The sequence below is a fragment of the Oncorhynchus keta genome, chromosome 18 (assembly GCF_023373465.1).
Source record: "Oncorhynchus keta strain PuntledgeMale-10-30-2019 chromosome 18, Oket_V2, whole genome shotgun sequence".
Lineage (NCBI taxonomy): Eukaryota > Metazoa > Chordata > Actinopteri > Salmoniformes > Salmonidae > Oncorhynchus > Oncorhynchus keta.
The window spans coordinates 14,318,592-14,336,813 of NC_068438.1; the positions used below are offsets into that span (position 1 = coordinate 14,318,592).

The 18,222-nt window shown below is 42.2% G+C and overlaps 1 protein-coding gene across 3 annotated transcripts in view; it reads left to right on the forward strand.

The window, feature by feature from the left end:
• LOC118371322 (multiple epidermal growth factor-like domains protein 6) overlaps positions 1–18,222 on the forward strand; it is a 95,486-nt gene that overhangs the window by 48,291 nt on the left and 28,973 nt on the right. For all 3 annotated transcript variants that reach the window (XM_052467439.1, XM_052467438.1, XM_052467440.1), the window contains exons 6-17: positions 1,523–1,645; positions 2,150–2,275; positions 2,461–2,583; positions 10,746–10,868; positions 11,229–11,366; positions 11,631–11,753; positions 11,966–12,088; positions 12,843–13,040; positions 13,154–13,285; positions 16,976–17,104; positions 17,556–17,684; positions 18,012–18,146. In XM_052467439.1, coding sequence (XP_052323399.1) covers positions 1,523–1,645; positions 2,150–2,275; positions 2,461–2,583; positions 10,746–10,868; positions 11,229–11,366; positions 11,631–11,753; positions 11,966–12,088; positions 12,843–13,040; positions 13,154–13,285; positions 16,976–17,104; positions 17,556–17,684; positions 18,012–18,146 — 1,602 coding nt within the window. The remainder of the gene's footprint in view (positions 1–1,522; positions 1,646–2,149; positions 2,276–2,460; positions 2,584–10,745; positions 10,869–11,228; positions 11,367–11,630; positions 11,754–11,965; positions 12,089–12,842; positions 13,041–13,153; positions 13,286–16,975; positions 17,105–17,555; positions 17,685–18,011; positions 18,147–18,222) is intronic.

Genomic DNA, 18,222 nt, shown 5'->3' on the forward strand with positions numbered 1-18,222 from the left:
CTTCATTATGAGGAGAAGTGCATTCCCACAAGCTGAGACTGCTTTGTTGAATAGGAATTGCCCTTAACCCCAGATCTGGGATCCTATTACCGTAGCCCCAACCCATTAGGGGGGTGAATATATGTCTGACTCTGTATCAGTGCTACTGTCATGACCAGTAGTAGCCTGCAGTGCAAAGCCCATATGGACTAGGGATTAGCAGGAACCAGGAAGTAGTTGAAACAGCTCGACTCTGATGTGTTCTCCAGATGGGTAATAAACGTAGACTTTCCTTGGAGAAGCACTCAGCAATGTTGTCTCCTCATCATGCCTCTGCTCCCTGGAACATGGAACAACATGGAACAACATGGAACAACATGGAACAACATGGAACATGTGCCTAATGTATCACATGTGAATGGTTCTGGAATGGTCCTAAACACTCAGGTCTGCTGCATGGTGGACAACCTGTGTTGAAAGAGGTGAATCAGTGGTGAATCGTCATTAATAGAGCCAGAGGAATTCCTGATCAGGAAGAATTCTGGACTCCAATTATAGGGGTATAAGTAGAGCCCATGAGGTTGTTCTAATCCGGTCACATGGTCAGAACATACTCCAAGTCATTACAGTTAACAGCAAAGCGCTGTACGAGAACTTCCACTGATAAAGAGAATGCGTGTCCCAATTGGTGATTTCATATTAATGGATGATTTAATTTGATCAAAATGGTGTGTTCGTCTATAAAGGGGTCATAAACATTGTGTTCTTAAAACAGTCTCTCGTGAAGTCATCACTTCCATCACCAAGCCAACCTTCTTATTGCGTCAGGGACCAACTATGCTTCACAGAGCTTGATGTCAAACAAAAGAGAACTTCAGTGCCGAAATCTTTTTACCACATTCCTACGTTTGACACGGTCGTGAGTCATGACAAGCATCCCGATAACTTGGGCCTTTAACGCTCTCCTCTGGAACACCCATGAAAACTTTGCATCCCAAACGGCATCCTATTCGCTATTTAGTGCACTACTTTTGACCAGGGCCCATAGGGCTCACATCAAAAGTAGTGCACTATAAAATGAACATTGTGCCATTCATGACGCAGACACTGTAACACATATATGAGTCTCCTAATGAATGTGGTCTGTGTGGATTCATGTCTGTTAGAGTGCTCAAGTTACAAATGTTGTCTAAAGGTTTGTGAAGTATTCCATCATTATAAAGCATTCCTTCAAACACCATCAACACACCTCATTGTTCATTAATGCCCATACGGGGAATTCATTGGCACAACCTTCTCCTATCAACATGTATTTGTTCTGCAGCAAGTGTCTGAGAATATTGTCTCCAGACCTGGGTTCAAATAGTATGTGAAATCATTTTGAATACCTTTTTCTGCTTGCCTGGCTCAAGGGAACCAATGGAATACTAGCAAAAGTGCAAACTCCGCCCATATGGTACTCAAGGTAGGCTCAAGTGAATGCTCAATTTAAAATACTTTTTGAACCCAGGTTTGATTGTCTGTCCATCGGTCTGCTCTGTAGATGTGAATGAGTGTGAGGAGCTGAATGGCGGCTGCCAGCAGACCTGTATGAACACGGCAGGCTCCTACAACTGTGAGTGCAGTCAGGGCTTTCGCATGCACACTGACGGAAGGACCTGCATTGGTGAGTAATGACCATGTGAGACCAGATTTGATCCCGGTCGTTCGCACAACTCAAGATTAGGCATTGATTTAGGCATTGAGAGCTAATACTCCAATATTCAGGTCTCAGTCACTGTTACTCATTACCTGCAACCTCTAATTATCCCATTTCCAGTCTTTAGAGCTTCCTGTAATCACACGTTTCCATTATGGCGGTGTGAAAAAACGGTGCTGGTCCACAATATGGCTCTTCCTTCTTTCAATTCATATTATAGTGACCAGTCTCTAGGAAGGGTTACACATTTACTCACCAAATGGTGATCAAAGACTACATTAGCGAAAGTACAGATGTAGGATCTTAATTTGAGGTAGTTTGCTACAGCATGAAGATATGTTTTTCTCTAGTCTGTCAGTCAGTCCTGTGTTGTTCAATTATTCTGTCTGTCTGTCTGTCTGTCTGTCTGTCTGTCTGTCTGTCTGTCTGTCTGTCTGTCTGTCTGTCTGTCTGTCTGTCCCAACTATGAAGCTGTGAACTCCTGCTCAGTGAAGAACGGCGGCTGTGAACACAAGTGTGTGGACATGGACAACGACCACTACAAGTGCGAGTGTCGTAGGAACTACCAACTGAAGAGGGATGGGAAGCACTGCGAGCGTGAGTCCTGACTAGATTGGATATGGTGCTCTGACTTCCCTGCAGCTTACAATAGTAGTCACTTTATGTTAGAATGGAGAGCAACGAGTTACATATAAAGAACAGGAGGCAGTGTTCAGTCATAGCGTGACCAGGATATGACTACGTAAAACTGTCTGCCCCATGTCTGTCTGTCTGTCTATCAGTTAGGGACCCCTGTGTGGACAGGAGTGCAGGCTGTGTCCAGCTGTGTCATTTTGTGGATGGTCGAGCAGAGTGCAGCTGCAGACCTGGGTACTCGCTGGCCAGTGACCGCCAGGGCTGTGAGGGTAAGAGCCAGTGGTGTAAAGTACTTAAATAAAAATACTTGAAAGTACTACTGTCATGGAAATTCTACACAGGTACACTCGAAGTCAATCATTGTTTATTATCAGCGCGTTGGAGAGGTTCAAACCAACTCAATACACATGTCAGTCAGGAGCTCCACTGGGGCAGTCCCAATAGTTCTCTTATACAGTGGGGCAAAAAAGTATTTAGTCAGCCACCAATTGTGCAAGTTCTCCCACTTAAAAAGATGAGAGAGGCCTGTAATTTTCATCATAGGTACTCTTCAAAATACCAGCAACAGTGTGTGAAAACCTTGTGAAGACTTATAGAAAATGTTTGACCTCTGTCATTGCCAACAAAGGGTATATAACAAAGTATTGAGATAAACTTTTGTTATTGCCAAATACTTATTTTACACCATAATTTGCAAATAAATTCATAAAAAATCGTACAATGTGATTTTCTGGATTTTATTTCCCTCATTTTGTCTGTCATAGTTGAAGTGTACCTATGATGAAAATTACAGGCCTTTCTCATCTTTTTAAGTAGGAGAACTTGCACAATTGGTGGCTGACTAAATACTTTTTTGCCCCACTGTATACAGACAAGTTATTTTTCCATGATTGAGCTTATTTAAAAAAAAATGTTTAACTTGGCAAGTCAGTTAAGAACATATTATTATTTACAATGATAGCCTACCGGGGCAGAATGACAGATTTTTACCTTGTCAGCTCAGGGATTCAATCCAGCAACCTTTCGGTTACTGGCCCAGCACTCTGACCACTAGGCTACCTGCCACCCCTTATTCATCATTCACAATCTGTAGCGTAGCCTAGTGGTAAGAGCGGGGCGGCAGCGTAGCCTAGTGGTAAGAGCGTTGGACTAGTAACCGGAAGGTTGCGAGTTCAAACCCCCGAGCTGACAAGGTACAAATCTGTCATTCTGCCCCTGAACAGGCAGTTAAGCCACTGTTCCCAGGCCGTCATTGAAAATAAGACTTGCCTGGTTAAATAAAGGTAAAACATTTTTTTTTTTTTTAAATTACAAATTTGCCTCATTCATGTGACTGACCTGAGACCTCGAAACTGAGATATCTTTCGCTCTCAAAAACAAGGGTCTGGGCATACTGCCAAATTGCAGATATTGATAGTGAGAATTCGATCAGTCACTTGCATGAACACAGAAATTGGTTATTGGAAAAGCACCAATATAAAATGTTCCATCACATTCCATCCTCTTGTGTTAATGTGTGTTAATAATCATTACATTTTAAGGTAAGCTTTAGATTTTAACTTCTGTATCCTATTTCTATTAAAGTAAGGGAAATCAACACATTAAATCAGACTTCATTATTTCAAACCCTTCATTCTGGGTTATACAATCTAATTAGTATTGCAATACTATAATAATAAAATGTTACACTTCTATTAACGGGAGTGAATGTATCAAAAATACACACACAGCATGTTAAATAACAATTTAGAACTAAGAAAAAAATACACGCTGCAGCCCATTTGGCAATTTGGGATCCTCAACTTCCAAACAGGGATTCCAACCAAGTTTCAAATGTCCTTCTGGTTGTGGGGAATTATTCTTAGCAACAGTGGCAATGTATTCCGCGAGATCAGTCATATTAGAAGAGTGATCTGGGACAGAAGTAAAACATTCATCGTCAACGATTGCACATGTGCCCCCTTGACCTGCCTCTGTGTTGCAGAGCCTATTTATGCAATTGTTTTAGTGTTGCCAATTTTCTCTACATCTCTAGAGATCTCCTGAATTTGGTTTAGGGCATATGCATATTGACTTTCACAGGGAAGAGAGAGAGCACAAATTCTAACAGTTTCAGATCAACATTGATAAGAATGAGATTGAGGTAAGGTGGGTGGCCCAAAGTGGATGGCCCAAGCTACAATCTAGTGGCTCTCCTCACATTTTAGAGGCATAGCTCTGTCTCTAGAAGCCTCACCTTTCCAAATCATAATTAGAACTTGTGATAAATTATCCAACCCAAATTTAGAATGACAGCCCTTAGTGCTTCATGTTGGTTCTATCACTTAAATTTAAGACCCTCAATTTAGCACACACCGATCCTGGCAGAATGTACATTTACATACAGTATTTTCATCTGCTATTTCTAGCGTTAACTATTATCATCACAGCCCCCATTTGTGGTAATGACAGATTGTGCATTCTTAGTCTTAATTACTATAAATTTCGCATTGTGCAGACCTCCAAAATCAACATGATATCCCAAAATAATCATTTTGGAGAAGCCTAAATCAATTTGGGTACGGTTGACTACCCCCCTCTCTCCCGGGACTCATTCTTCTGTCATTTGTTCATGTTCTTTTTTATATAGTGTTTCAGTTCGTCCTCCCAATGGCACATGTTCAAAGTGGATGGCCCTTGATAATGTCTCACCATAGTCGGCACTGTCCTTTACAGTACATTATGTCTTTGTCCATTTTCCTACCAGTCCACCAGCAGCATGAGAGAAGTTTGGACGGGATCTCTCTCCATGCTCACTCTACGTGGACTCATGTCGCACTCTTGAGAGAAAAGACATGAGAGAAAAGGCAGTTGATAGCTTCGATTGGATGCTGTGTACAGGTTGCTGGTGTCATGACGTTGGCCTGATGGGGGAGGTTTATGACCCCCATAAATACCTTTCCCCTTTTCTCTCTCTCTACTCTATAGAGTTGACTCTAAAGCCTTTGTTAACATTGAGAGAGAGTCTGGTGACGTCATAAAAGATGGGAAACGGAACCATATTTCGGTAATCCAACCAGTTGAAAGTATGGGTTGGGACTTAATGAATATGATGTCAGTTCAGTTGTCGTCTGAGACATGATTACTGATGATAGGACGTCATGAACTGTATCTTGGAAAATCTACACATTCTAGTTGTCAGATTCACATGGAATTGTGCAATTTAAATGTTTAAATATGAAACAATTTGTGAAAAGATTCAATGTAATTTTTAGCTTCTTAATGAGAGGACGGTTTGTCAGAAGAACACCACTCTGCTCACTCAGAGGCCCCGCCCAAGTGAACAGACATGGGTTGTAAACTATGAAACACGCCCTTCTTTCACCACTATATAAACCCGTTGACGAAAATGTAACTTCCTGTTCCAAGGACGCGAGGACTTACCATCCCCACGTTGAAAGGACAAAGACCACCTACAGAACTAAGCCATCCTCAGCAAGAACCTAACGAAATTAGCATCAAATTTCAATGTGAAGGTGACGACCTAAACGCCGGAAGGATGAATTTCGACTATACCAGCCAGAATATAGCATGAGCTTAAAGTATGGCAACTTGGTATTAACTTTGAACTCTTATTCACTAAAGAAGTGATACCTGCTAGCCGTTGCATTAGCGCAGCAACTGTAGACGTGGGCTAGGAGAGGACGGACAGAGTATCTGTCCTACCACACGATAACGGGACTACCAAGTATCCATTCTACCACCAGACATTCTTCAAAGGTCAACCAGGCCTCCCATCTACGACCAATCGATCGAAGCGCAGCTCAGAGTAAATATTTATTGCATTTTCCTTTTCCAAATGGGCGGCAATTTAGAATGCATAAGATACTGTATTTACGATAGCATAGCTTCTCCCTTTGTTACTCAGTCTTCCCGCTCTTTCATTCAAAACCCAACCCCCTTTCTTTGTGTAACCAGCCGTCATGTCGGTTCCGTCCCCTAGGGACGTTTTCCTTTATGACATCATTTGTAATCAAAGTATGATCCATTCTGTGTAGATGTAATTCTGTGTGATTATTTAGGTATTTAGTAAATAAATAATTAAACCAAACTTCGTATAGCTGATTCAACATGTTAGCCAGGGTTCGTGAAGAATTCACAACTTTCAGATGAGATTAAATAAGGTGACAATTAAATATTGACTGCTATTGATGTTAAAGATTACTAGGTCTTTAAGTTTATTTGGAAGATAACAGCTCTATAAACATTCTTTCGTGGTGCCCCGACTTTCTAGTTAATTACATTTACCCGATTAGCTTAGTCAGGTAATATTAATTACAGAAAAATTATTTCATAGAATAGCATGTCATATCACTTAATCCGGCATAGCCAAAGACACGATACTGGCTTGGACTCAAGTCTCACGGTGGAAGTGGTGAAGGACCATACTGAAAGCCATTGTTGCCATTACATCAGCCGGTTGGGGGGGTGGAAGTTCACAGTGTTCTTGGTCAAATGATCCATTCCATGCATCTCTATACCATCTGTGGTCACCTTCGCCATAACCTCAAGTAAGGACAGACCAGAACAGCAGTTGGATTTAGGGCATTTAAGATGTCAAATAGAATAACAACATACAGTTGAAACTATTCCCCCTCCCAAATTGGTTTACACTCCCCTATCATTTCACCGCAGAGATACAGGGTCAGGGAGTCAGAGGGAGAAATCCCAACCCTCCAGCAGACCCAATCTGGTGAGATGTGTTATTGAAACAAGACAAAGACAAAGTAAACAAAAAAACAGCAATACACTTCTTCATATATCACTCGATAATATGGTAATTCCCCCTTTGGACACATGACTCACATCATCCATACATCCCAAAAAAACAACACTGCCTGTTAAATCAAAATAATAAAATACACTGACAACCCTTGATGACTCCATCTTAACTTAATTATATCCCATAAGTTAATGGTAAAATAGACTAGAGACAGGTGTCCCTCATTCAGGAGCAGCGCTCTGTCTCTCTCCTTCTCGTTTTCCGAATCACACATAGGACTGTTAATAAATAACTGCTCTCCTAAGGTACTTGCCTAAGGAAGCCACATTTCAGCTACTAGTAAGGATTCGTTCAATCAGTCACTTGCATGAACACAGAGCACAAACATAGAACACAGACACAGACATTGGTTATTAGAAAAGCACCAACATAACATTATCCATCACACTACTTAAGTCGTTTTTTAGGAATCTGTACTTTACTATTTATATTTTTGACAACTTTTAATTTTACTTCACTACATTTCTAAAGACAATAATGTACATTTTACTCCATACATTTTCCCTGACACAAATAAAGGACTCGTTACATTTGAAATGCTTTTCAGAACAGGAAAATGGTCAAATTCACACACTTATCAAGACAACATTCCTGGCCATCCCTACTGCCTCTGATCAGGTGGACTCATTAAACACACATTTCATTTGTAATGATGTCTGAGTGTTGGTGTGTGCCCCTGGCTATCCGTTAAAACAAAAAAAAGTTTAATAATGCCTTCTGGTTTGCTTTATATAAGGAATTTGAAATGATTTGTACTTTTCCTTTTGATACTTAAGTATATTTTAGCAATTACATTTACTTTTGATACTTAAGTATATTTTAAACCCAATTATTTTATACTTTTACTGAAGTAATATTTTACTGGGTGACATTCACTTTTACTTAAGTCATTTTGTATTAAATTATGTTTACATTTACTCAAGTATGAAAGTTGGGTACTTTTTTCACCACTGGTAAGAGCACACACAAATGTGGCTACCGGGTGGCGCATTGGTCTAAAGGCACGGCATTTCAGTGCTAGAGATGCCACTACAGACCCTGGTTTGATTCTGTGCTCTATCACAACCCGACCTTGTCGGGAGTCTCATAGGGCTGTGCACAATTGGCCCAGCATCGTCCGGGTTAAGGGAGGGTATGGCTGAGTTAGGCCATCACTGTAAATAAGAATTTGCTCTTAACTGACTTGCCTAGATAAATAAAGGTTACATTTTTTAGCCAGTGCAATCAAAAAGTACTCAAACCCATTCACATTTTCCACATTTTGTTACATTGCAGCCTTATTCCAAAATAGACTTAAAATATTTTTTTCCCCTCATCAATCTAAACGCAATACCCCACAATTACAAAGCAAAAACAGGTTTTTAGACGTTTTTGCAAACTTGATCACGTTTACATAAGATTCAGACCCTTTAACTCAGCCCCTTTGGCAGCATTTACAGCCTCGATTCTTCTTGGGTATAACGCTATAAGCTTGACACACCTGTATTTTGGGAGTTTCTCCCATTCATCTCTGCAGATCTTCTCAAGCTCTGTCAGGTTGGATGGGGAGCGTCGCTGCACAGCTATTTTCAGGTCTCTCCAGAGATGTTCGATCGGGTTCAAGTCCGGGTTCTGGCTGGGCCACTCAAGGACATTCAGAGACTCTTGCGTTGTCTTAGCTGTGTACTTAGGGTTGTTGTCCTGTTGGAAGGTGAACCTTTGTCCCCAGTCTGAGTTCCTGAGCACTCTGGAGCAGGTTTTCATCAAGGATCTCTCTGTACTTTGCTCCATTGATCTTTCCCTTGATCCTAACTAGTCTCCCAGTCCCTGCTGCTGAAAAACATCCCACATCATGATGTAGCCACCACCATGCTTCACCGTAGGGATGGTATTGGCCAGGTGATGAGCGGTGCCTGGTTTCCTCCTGACGTGACGCTTGATATTCATCAGACCAGAGAATTTTGTTTCTCATGGTCTGAGAGTCCTTTAGATGCCTTTGGGCAAACTTCAAGCGGGCGGTATGTGCCTTTTACTGAGGAGTGGCTTCCGTCTGGCCACTCTACATTAAAAGCCTGATTGGTGGAGTGCTGCGAAGTTGGTTGTCCTTCTGGAAAGTTTTTCCATCTCCAAAAAGGATCTTTGGAGCTCTGTCAGAGTGACCAATGGGTTCTTTGTCACCTCCCTGACCAAGGCCCTTCTCCCCTGATTGCTTAGTTTGGTCAGGCCAGTTTTAGGAAGAGACTTGGTGGTTCCAAACTTCTTCCATTTAAGAATGGAGGCCACTGTGTACTTGGGGACCTTCAATACTGCCAACATTTTCTGGTACCTTACTATTAACTGTGGAACCTAATATAGACAGAAGTGTGCCTTTCCAAATCATGTCCAATCATTTGAACTTACCACAGGTGGACTTCAGTCAAGTTGTGGAAACATCTTAAGGATGATCAATGGAAACAGGATGCATCTGAGCTCAATTTAAAGTTTCATAGCAAAGGGTTGGAATACTTACGTTAATATTATAAATTATAAATGTTATGAATTTGTTAACATTTTTAAAAAAAAACTGTTTTTGCTTGTTTATTATGGGGTATTGTATGTGTGGATTGATGAGGATATTTCGAATAAGGCTGTAACGTGAAAGGGTCTGAATACTTTCCGAAAGTATGTCTGGAAATGCACACACACACACACACACACACACACACACACACACACACACACACACACACACACACACACACACACACACACACACACACACACACACACACACACACACACACACACACAAACCGACATTCTCATATTTCAATACGCTGTTACATGCAGACAACCTTCCCAGAAATGTCCTAGAGTGAAAGAGACTTTTCGAACTTGTCTATAAATCTCCACCACCCTGAATCCTCTTAAGAAAACAAGTCTAGCCCTCATTGGTCACGGAAAAACCATAGCCATCACCTCTATCCGTCTCATGAACTTTCTCACTTTTCAGCACTCGTGTAAAGCAACATGTGAACATTGAGTTTTAATGGTGGTTTAACTGAGACTCCGGTTATGTAAACGTTTGTTATTCTCCAAAATCAGTGCACCTGGACAAAACAAAGGTGGCATTCATCAGAGAGTTGCCTTTGTCCCGGAGTCATTAGAGCTGAGGCTCTATGACCCGGCCCTCCGGGGCCATATGTTCCATGACTGTGTGTGGGGCTTTAAGCTGATTAACGCTATGGCTGGATGATACTACTATAACATGGGGTGGCTAGAAGGCTATAGGGTTCAGGCAACTTCATTAAACACAACATTCTGTGTGTGTGTGTGTGTGTGTGTGCGTGCTTGCGTGCGTGCCTTTGTGTGTGTGCGCATGTGTGTGTTTGCGGTATGCTTCATAATCACTAAGAGCAGCCCACCACCATGCCTGTGCTCTAGCATTACTATGACGAAAGGTCACTCACCCACATGTCAAGTGGTACAAAAGGCAATTTCTTAACCAGAAGCACTTTCCCCCCTCGGAACCTCATTCATAGCCTCATATGAATAAAAATGATTACTCCACGGATCCCTGTAATGTAATCTCTACCTGTGCTATGGGACTGTGCCCTATTGACTTACAGTATATCATGCTATCTTTTGTAGACATAGATGAGTGCAGCACAGGCCAGGCCATATGTTCCCATCGCTGTGTCAACACCCGGGGCTCCTTCAGCTGTTTGTGTAACCCTGGCTTTGAGCTGGGTGCTGACGGAAAACAGTGCTACCGTGAGTATACATGATCATTTACATTAGAGTCAATTAGCAGATGCTCTTCTTAGCCAAAGCAACTTTACAATCAGTAAATTCAACTAAAGTAGGCAAAATCACAGTTGCGTAGCAACATAGTAGCCAATAGTTTTTTTCTGACCATGAAGAAGTCTGGTCCATCGTCGTAGTCTTATAACAAAGGTCAGGAGTAGTTAGTCCTGGTCATGTGACATGATAAGGAAAAATATCTGACCCTAATTGTAGTATGTTCTTGTGAAGCTAATGTGTGAGTGATGGCTAATGTTTTGGTTTATTGCAAACAGATACTGTTGTTGGGTGCCAGCCTTCACTTGACTGGTTGTATCCTCCTATTTGCAGGTATTGAGATGGAGATCGTAGACAGCTGTGAGAAGAACAACGGAGGATGCTCCCACCACTGTGAACACACCACCAACGGACCCCTCTGCTCCTGTAACCAAGGATACCAACTGGCTGAGGACAGGAAGACCTGTGTGGGTAGGTACTCTCTGTTGGGTCATCATTGTTGAAGCCCAGAGTTTTTCCTGGTCAGGTCAGAAGGTAAAGAAAAACTCCTGGTTATAGTCATTCTCTGTCTCTACGATAAGTATAGAAGCAACAGATCAAACATGGGCCTTTTCTGAAACAGGTAGGGATTATTAGGAATTCAAATGCCCTTTTTCAATTTCCGTTCCAAAATGTCTTTAAATATTTTCCGTTGCGTGCCCAAATGAACAATCATCTTTTCTTGCACCTCCCCAGACAGTGATGAGTGTGAGAGTGAGGAGGCGTGCTGCAGTCAGTTCTGTAAGAACAACCCAGGGGGCTATGAGTGCAGCTGCCAGGCTGGTTATAGGCTCCATCCAGACGGCTGTGGCTGCAATGGTAAGAGGACAATACGTTGACCATTATCCACTCATTATCTAGGTCCAAATTGACTCTGGATTGAGTTTACAGTATTTTATAAGACAGGGATGATTATGCATTGACAGTGTCTAAAAACTCATTGTTCTAGTTTTGATAATGGAAATAGAATACACTTGAAAAGTACCGTGTTAATTATCAAAGTACTTCCTTTTGTTCTGTGGTCTTGTCAGACATTGATGAGTGCCTGGCAGAGAGTTCTGTCTGTGAACACTACTGTGTGAACACCCCGGGGACCTACGAGTGTTTCTGCAGACTGGGCTTCCGTCTGGACCACGACCACAGAGCCTGCATCCGTGAGTACTATTTGATCATAATATTATACTGTACTATGCTATGCTATGCTATACTATACTATGCTATATACTTTAGTATTCTGTAATTTCACAGTGAATGTGTATACATTGTCTTTAAACATGTAAACGTAACTCTGAGAGACATTTGTGAGGTTTTCTAACAGCAGACTATAGTAATGATGCAATCACTTTAAGTATTCAGATGAATGTAATGTAAATGATAGTATAGTATAATACAGTATAGTATAGTTAGATGTCATGTAAATGATAGTATAGTTAGTATAAGACAGTATAGTTAGATGTATTGTAAATTATAGTATAAAACAGTATAGTATAGTTAGATGTAATGTAAATGATAGTATAGTATAATACAGTATAGTATAGTTAGATGTAATGTAAATGATAGTATAGTATAATACAGTATAGTATAATTAGATGTAATGTAAATGATAGTGTAGTATAATACAGTATAGTATAGTTAGATGTAATGTAAATGATAGTGTAGTATAGTATAATACAGTATAGTATAATTAGATGTAATGTAAATGATAGTGTAGTATAGTATAATACAGTATAGTATAATTAGATGTAATGTAAATGATAGTGTAGTATAATACAGTATAGTATAATTAGATGTAATGTAAATGATAGTATAGTATAATACAGTATAGTATAGTTAGATGTAATGTAAATGTGATCAATGCGAATGTGTTCTGAGTGTCTCCTCTCCGCCTGTCTGTCTGTCCCAATGCAGCGCTGTACGACAGTGACCTGGATGACGATGAAGAGGAGGATGATGCAGATGAGGATCTGGAAGTGCACAGGTTGCCAGATCTGCTGTTCCGACGGCCCCCTCAGCTCCTGCAGTACACTGCAGCCCTGCACTCACCCTATGGTGAAGACCAGGAGGAAGAGGCACAGAGAGGGGAACTCACCCTGGTCAGCCACATAGGTAGCAAATCAGTGCTTACATACATGTCTGGTTGATGCTCAATGTGACATATGTGGCAGAAACGGTAAATCATGCCATGGTTTTACAGGACTATGTGCGTGTGTGTGTCTCAGTGTGTCTAGATGATTCCTTCGGGGATGACTGTGGTGTGAGCTGTGCTGACTGTGAGAACGGAGCAGTGTGTGGTGCGGACAGAGAACACTGTGAATGTACACCTGGATGGACTGGCGTCATCTGCAACGAGAGTAAGTCGCTCTCCTCTTCTCTCCCCAGCTTCTCTTATTAGCACTGTAACCCTTGGAAATCATCTATCACTTGATAGAGTTTCAGTGTTATTCAGTGTCTATTATTGAGCAGGCAGTTATTTGGTTGGTTAGTCCTCGGGGTTAGGTATTTGAACCCAGATCTGGCCTGGAAACAGGCCAAGTCCACAACAGACAGAATACATCTCCCAGGCCAGGGTTGTTAGAAAGAGGCCAGAAGCCATTGTTTCACAACCAAGCATGATTATTGAGTGTCTTTGGGCTTGACCTGAACCAGGGATATAATTCTGAGTGGAATGTGGGGATAAATCCAAAACCATCAGTCCTTTTTATACATTTAAACATCCTCCTTTGGACTAGTGTTCAAATTCACACCAAGAAGAGTTACATTATGATGAATCCATTTTACCTGACCAGTGGGGAAGATTGAAAACGTAGCAGAGAATGGCATTTTAGTCATCTTATTAGGTTTTCATTGTTAGCTTGGACAGAAGACAACTACAATGTTTCAATCCTTAATGTTATTATACACTGAGTATACAAAATATTAAGAACACCTTCCTTGAGTTGCAGCCCCCCACTCCTTTTGCCCTCAGAATAGCCTCCATTTGTCGGGTCATGGACTCTCCAAGGTGTCAAAAGCGTTCCACAGGGATGCTGGCTCATGTTGACTCCAATGCTTCCCACAGTTGTGTCAAGTTGACTGGATGTCCTTTGGGTGGTGGACCATTCTTTATACACACAGGTGTCACGCCCTGACCTTAGAGCTTTTTATGTCTCTATTGTTATTTGTTTGGTCAGGGTGTGATTTTGGTGGGCATTCTATGTTCTTCTTTCTATGTTTTTGTATTTCTTTGTTTTGTCCGGGTAGGGTTCTCAATCAGGGACAGCTGTCTATCGTTGTCTCTGATTGGGAACCATACTTAGGTAGCTTTTTCCCACAGGGTTTTTGTGGGTAGTTCATTTCTGTTTAGTGTTTTGCAACATTCAGGACTGTTTCGGTTATTCCCTTTGTTATTTAGTTATAGTGTTCAGTTTTAATAAAGAAAGCATGAACACTTACCACGCTGCGCTTTGGTCCGATGATTCCTCTTCTTCAGACGACGAATACCGTTACAACAGGAAACTGTTGAGCGTGCAGCATTGCATTTCTTGACACAAACCAGTACACCTGGCACCTACTACCATACCCGATTCAAAGGAACTTAAATATTTTGTCTTGCCCATTCACCCTCTGAATGGCACACATAAACAATCCATGTCTGAATTGTCTCAAAGCTTAAAATATCTCTTTAACCTGACTCCTTCCCTTCATCTACACTGATTGAAGTGGATTTAATGTAACAGGTGACATCAATAAGAGATCATAGTTTTCACCTGAATTTACCTGGTCAGTCTGCGGGAGGCAGAGCGTTGAGCAAGTAACCAAAAGGTTGCTGGTTCGAATTCCCGAGCCGGCAATGTGGAAAAATCTGCAGTTCTGTCCTCGAGCAAGGCAGTTAACCCCCAACAACAACTGCTCCATGGGTGCCGATGACGGTGATTATGGAAGCCGCTCACACCTCTCTGATTCAGAGGAGTTGGGTTAAATCTGGAAGACACATTTTGGTTGAATGCATTCAGTTGTGCAACCGACTAGGTATCCTCTTCCCTATGTCATGGAAAGAGCAGGTGTTCATAACCTACACTCAGAAAGTATTCAGACCTATGAACTTTTTCTACATTTTGTTACGTTACAGGCTTATTATAAAATTGTTTATATAAAAAAAAAGGTGAATGACAAAGTGAAAACAGGTTTTTTGATTTTTTTGCAAATACAGAAATACCTTTATTTACATAAATATTCAGATGCTTTGCTATGAGACTTGAAATTGAGCTCAGGTGCATACTGTTTCCATTGATCATCCTTGAGATCTTTCTAAAACTTGACTGGAGTCCACCTGTGTTAAATTCAGTTGATTGGACAGGATTTGGAAAGGCACACACCTGTCTATAGAAGGTTCCACAGTTGACAGCGCATGTCAGAGCAAACACCAAGCCATGGGGTCGTACAGTTCCGAGACAGGATTGTGTTGGGGCACAGATCTGGGGAAAGGTACCAAAACATTTCGGCAGCATTGACGGTCCCCAAGAACACAGTGGCCTCCATCATTCTTAAATGGAAGAAGTTTGTAACTACAAAGAATCTTCCTAGAGCTGGCCGCCTGGACAAACTGAGCATTTGGGAGAGAAGGGCCTTGGTCAGGGAGGTGAAGTTCCTCTTGGGAGATGGGAGAACCTTCCAGAAGGACAACCATCTCTGCAGCACTCCACCAATCAAGCCTTTATGGTAGAGTGGCCAGACTGAAGCCACTCCTCCGTAAAAGGCACATGACAGTCCGCTTGGAGTTTGTCAAAAGGCGCTTAAAGACTCTCCAACCATGAGAAAGAATATTCTCTGGTCTGATGAAACCAAGATTGAACTCTTTGGCCTAAATGCTAAGCGTCATGTCTGGAGGAAACCATCCCTACGGTGAAGCATGGTGGTGGCAGCATCATGCTGTGGGGATGTTTTTCAGTGCAGGGACTGGGAGACTTGTCAGAATTGAGGCAAAGATGAACGGAGCAAAGTACAGAGAGATTCTTGATGAAAACCTGCTCCAGAGCACCCAGGACCTCAGACTGGGGCGAAGGTTCACCTTTCAACAAGACAACAACCCTAAGCACACAGCCAAGACAATGCAGGAGTGGCTCCGGGACCAGTCTCTGAATGTCCTTGAGTGGCTCAGTCAGAGCCCGGAATTGAACCCGATCGAACATCTCTGGAGAGACTGAAAATAGCTGTTCAGCAACACTCCCCATCCAACCTGACAGAGCTTGAGAGGATCTGCAGAGAAGAATGGGAGAAACTCCCCAAATACAGGTGTGCCAACCTTGTATACCCAAGAAGACTCGAAGCTGTAATCACTGCCAAAGGTGCTTCAACAAAGAGTGCTTCAACAAAGCATAGAGTAAAGGGTCTGTATGTAAATGTGATATTTCTGTTTTTAATCATTAATTTATTAACAAACATTTTTTTTAAATCTGTTTTAGCTTTGTCATTATGGGGTATTATGTGTAGATTGAGAAGGAAAAAAATAAAATTTAATCCATTTTAGAATAAGGCTGTAACCTAACAAAATGTGGGAAAAGTCAAGGGGTCTGAATACTTTCCGAAGACACTGTATATAGATAGACATGCTATTGCATTTTGTATGACAACATTTGTTAGATATGGGAAGGCAGTGCTGTGTATGTCTGGATACAGTGTAACCAGAGAGCAATAGAATTAAGGTAAAGATCTTTATACTAAAACGATTGCGTTTTCTGTACTGATTTTGCTCTTGCCTAGCTTGCCACATTATGTGGCTAAACACATGACTAATTGCTAACTAACACATTTTCCCTCAGAGATTCATAAAATAGTTGTGCACAAGAAGTGTGACATGGAATGTTGACTGGCTTTGACTGAACCCATTTAGAAGGTCCAGCTGGGTTGTGTGTGGTAATTGCTACACAAGCCGTGTTGGATTAATGTGGGAAACGCAAAAAGCTAAAACCCTCATGTGGAGAAGATAATAGAAAAGTAAAGCGTTAGAATGTCTCTCAATATCAATCTCTTGCTCACCCCCACCCTCTCTCTCTCCCTCCCAGCTTGTCCAGTGGGGACATATGGACAGGCCTGTAACAGCCTATGTCGTTGCCAGAACGGGGGCTCCTGTGAACCAGTAACCGGGAGGTGTGTTTGCCCACCGGGGGTGCAGGGCCAGCTCTGTGAGGACGGTAGGGACTGACACACACACACACACACTCCCCAGCACTCAGCCGACTGCTCCCCCACAGGGGTCCAAACACAGCACATTTTCTTCCTTGTTACTGGCCCTTCAGTAGCCCACCACTCGTCTCCCCTCCTCCCCACTGCATGGTTTTATGTCACTCCATGTCACAGCTCCACCACGTCCAAGTCCAGACACAGACCAGTCACCTTGCCTTAAGTGGCTAATCCTATTTAGCTAACCCTGTTCATTTCATCACCCATAAGGTTAGGCACTGGCTCTGCCCTGTAGACATAGCCTGGTGCCAGATCCGTTTGCTCTGTCTCGTCAATGTGACAATGACCATAGGAGTTTGCAAGACATCACAAACAGATTGGGGACCAAGCTACATGCTGGAAGGGCAAAATCTGGTCTAACAACATGTGCAACTCTTCTGTGTCTTGTTGACATGTTGACAGGTTGCCCACAAGGATACTTTGGGAAACACTGTAGGCGGAGGTGTAACTGCCCCAACAACGGGCGCTGCCACCGTCTCTATGGAGCCTGCCTGTGTGCCCCAGGGCTGTACGGGCGCTTCTGCCACCTGCGTGAGTACCCATATCCTCTAGACTACAGTACCCAGCAGCCACCATGACTGACATCTTAATGTAGTAGAGCAGTGTTCTTCAGCTGACATCTTGAAGCTTTTGTCCGAGCTTGATTCAACTAATAAACTGAACATCAGCCACCTGTTCAGTTGAATCAGGTGTCTTAGTACTGGTCTGGAACAAAATCCTGCACTGCCTAAGTGTGTCTATTGGACCAGATTTTAGGAACACTGCAGTAGTGATAGATGAAGAAAATTATGTTGATTCCCTTTCCGTAGCTTGATCCCTGATCCTAGAGTTGTAGTGAGTGTACCTTCTCTTCTCCAGCTTGTCCCAGGTGGACTCACGGTGCTGCCTGCTCCGAGGAGTGTGACTGTGATCTGGAACATTCCCTGGGCTGCCATCCCAAGAACGGGACCTGTCTGTGCAAACCTGGCCACCATGGCTCTCAGTGTCAGCAAGGTAAGCTGTTCTGGCTCAGACAATACAGTACACGGAGGTTATTGAAAAATAAAACTTACATGGTTGTCTGGATGAT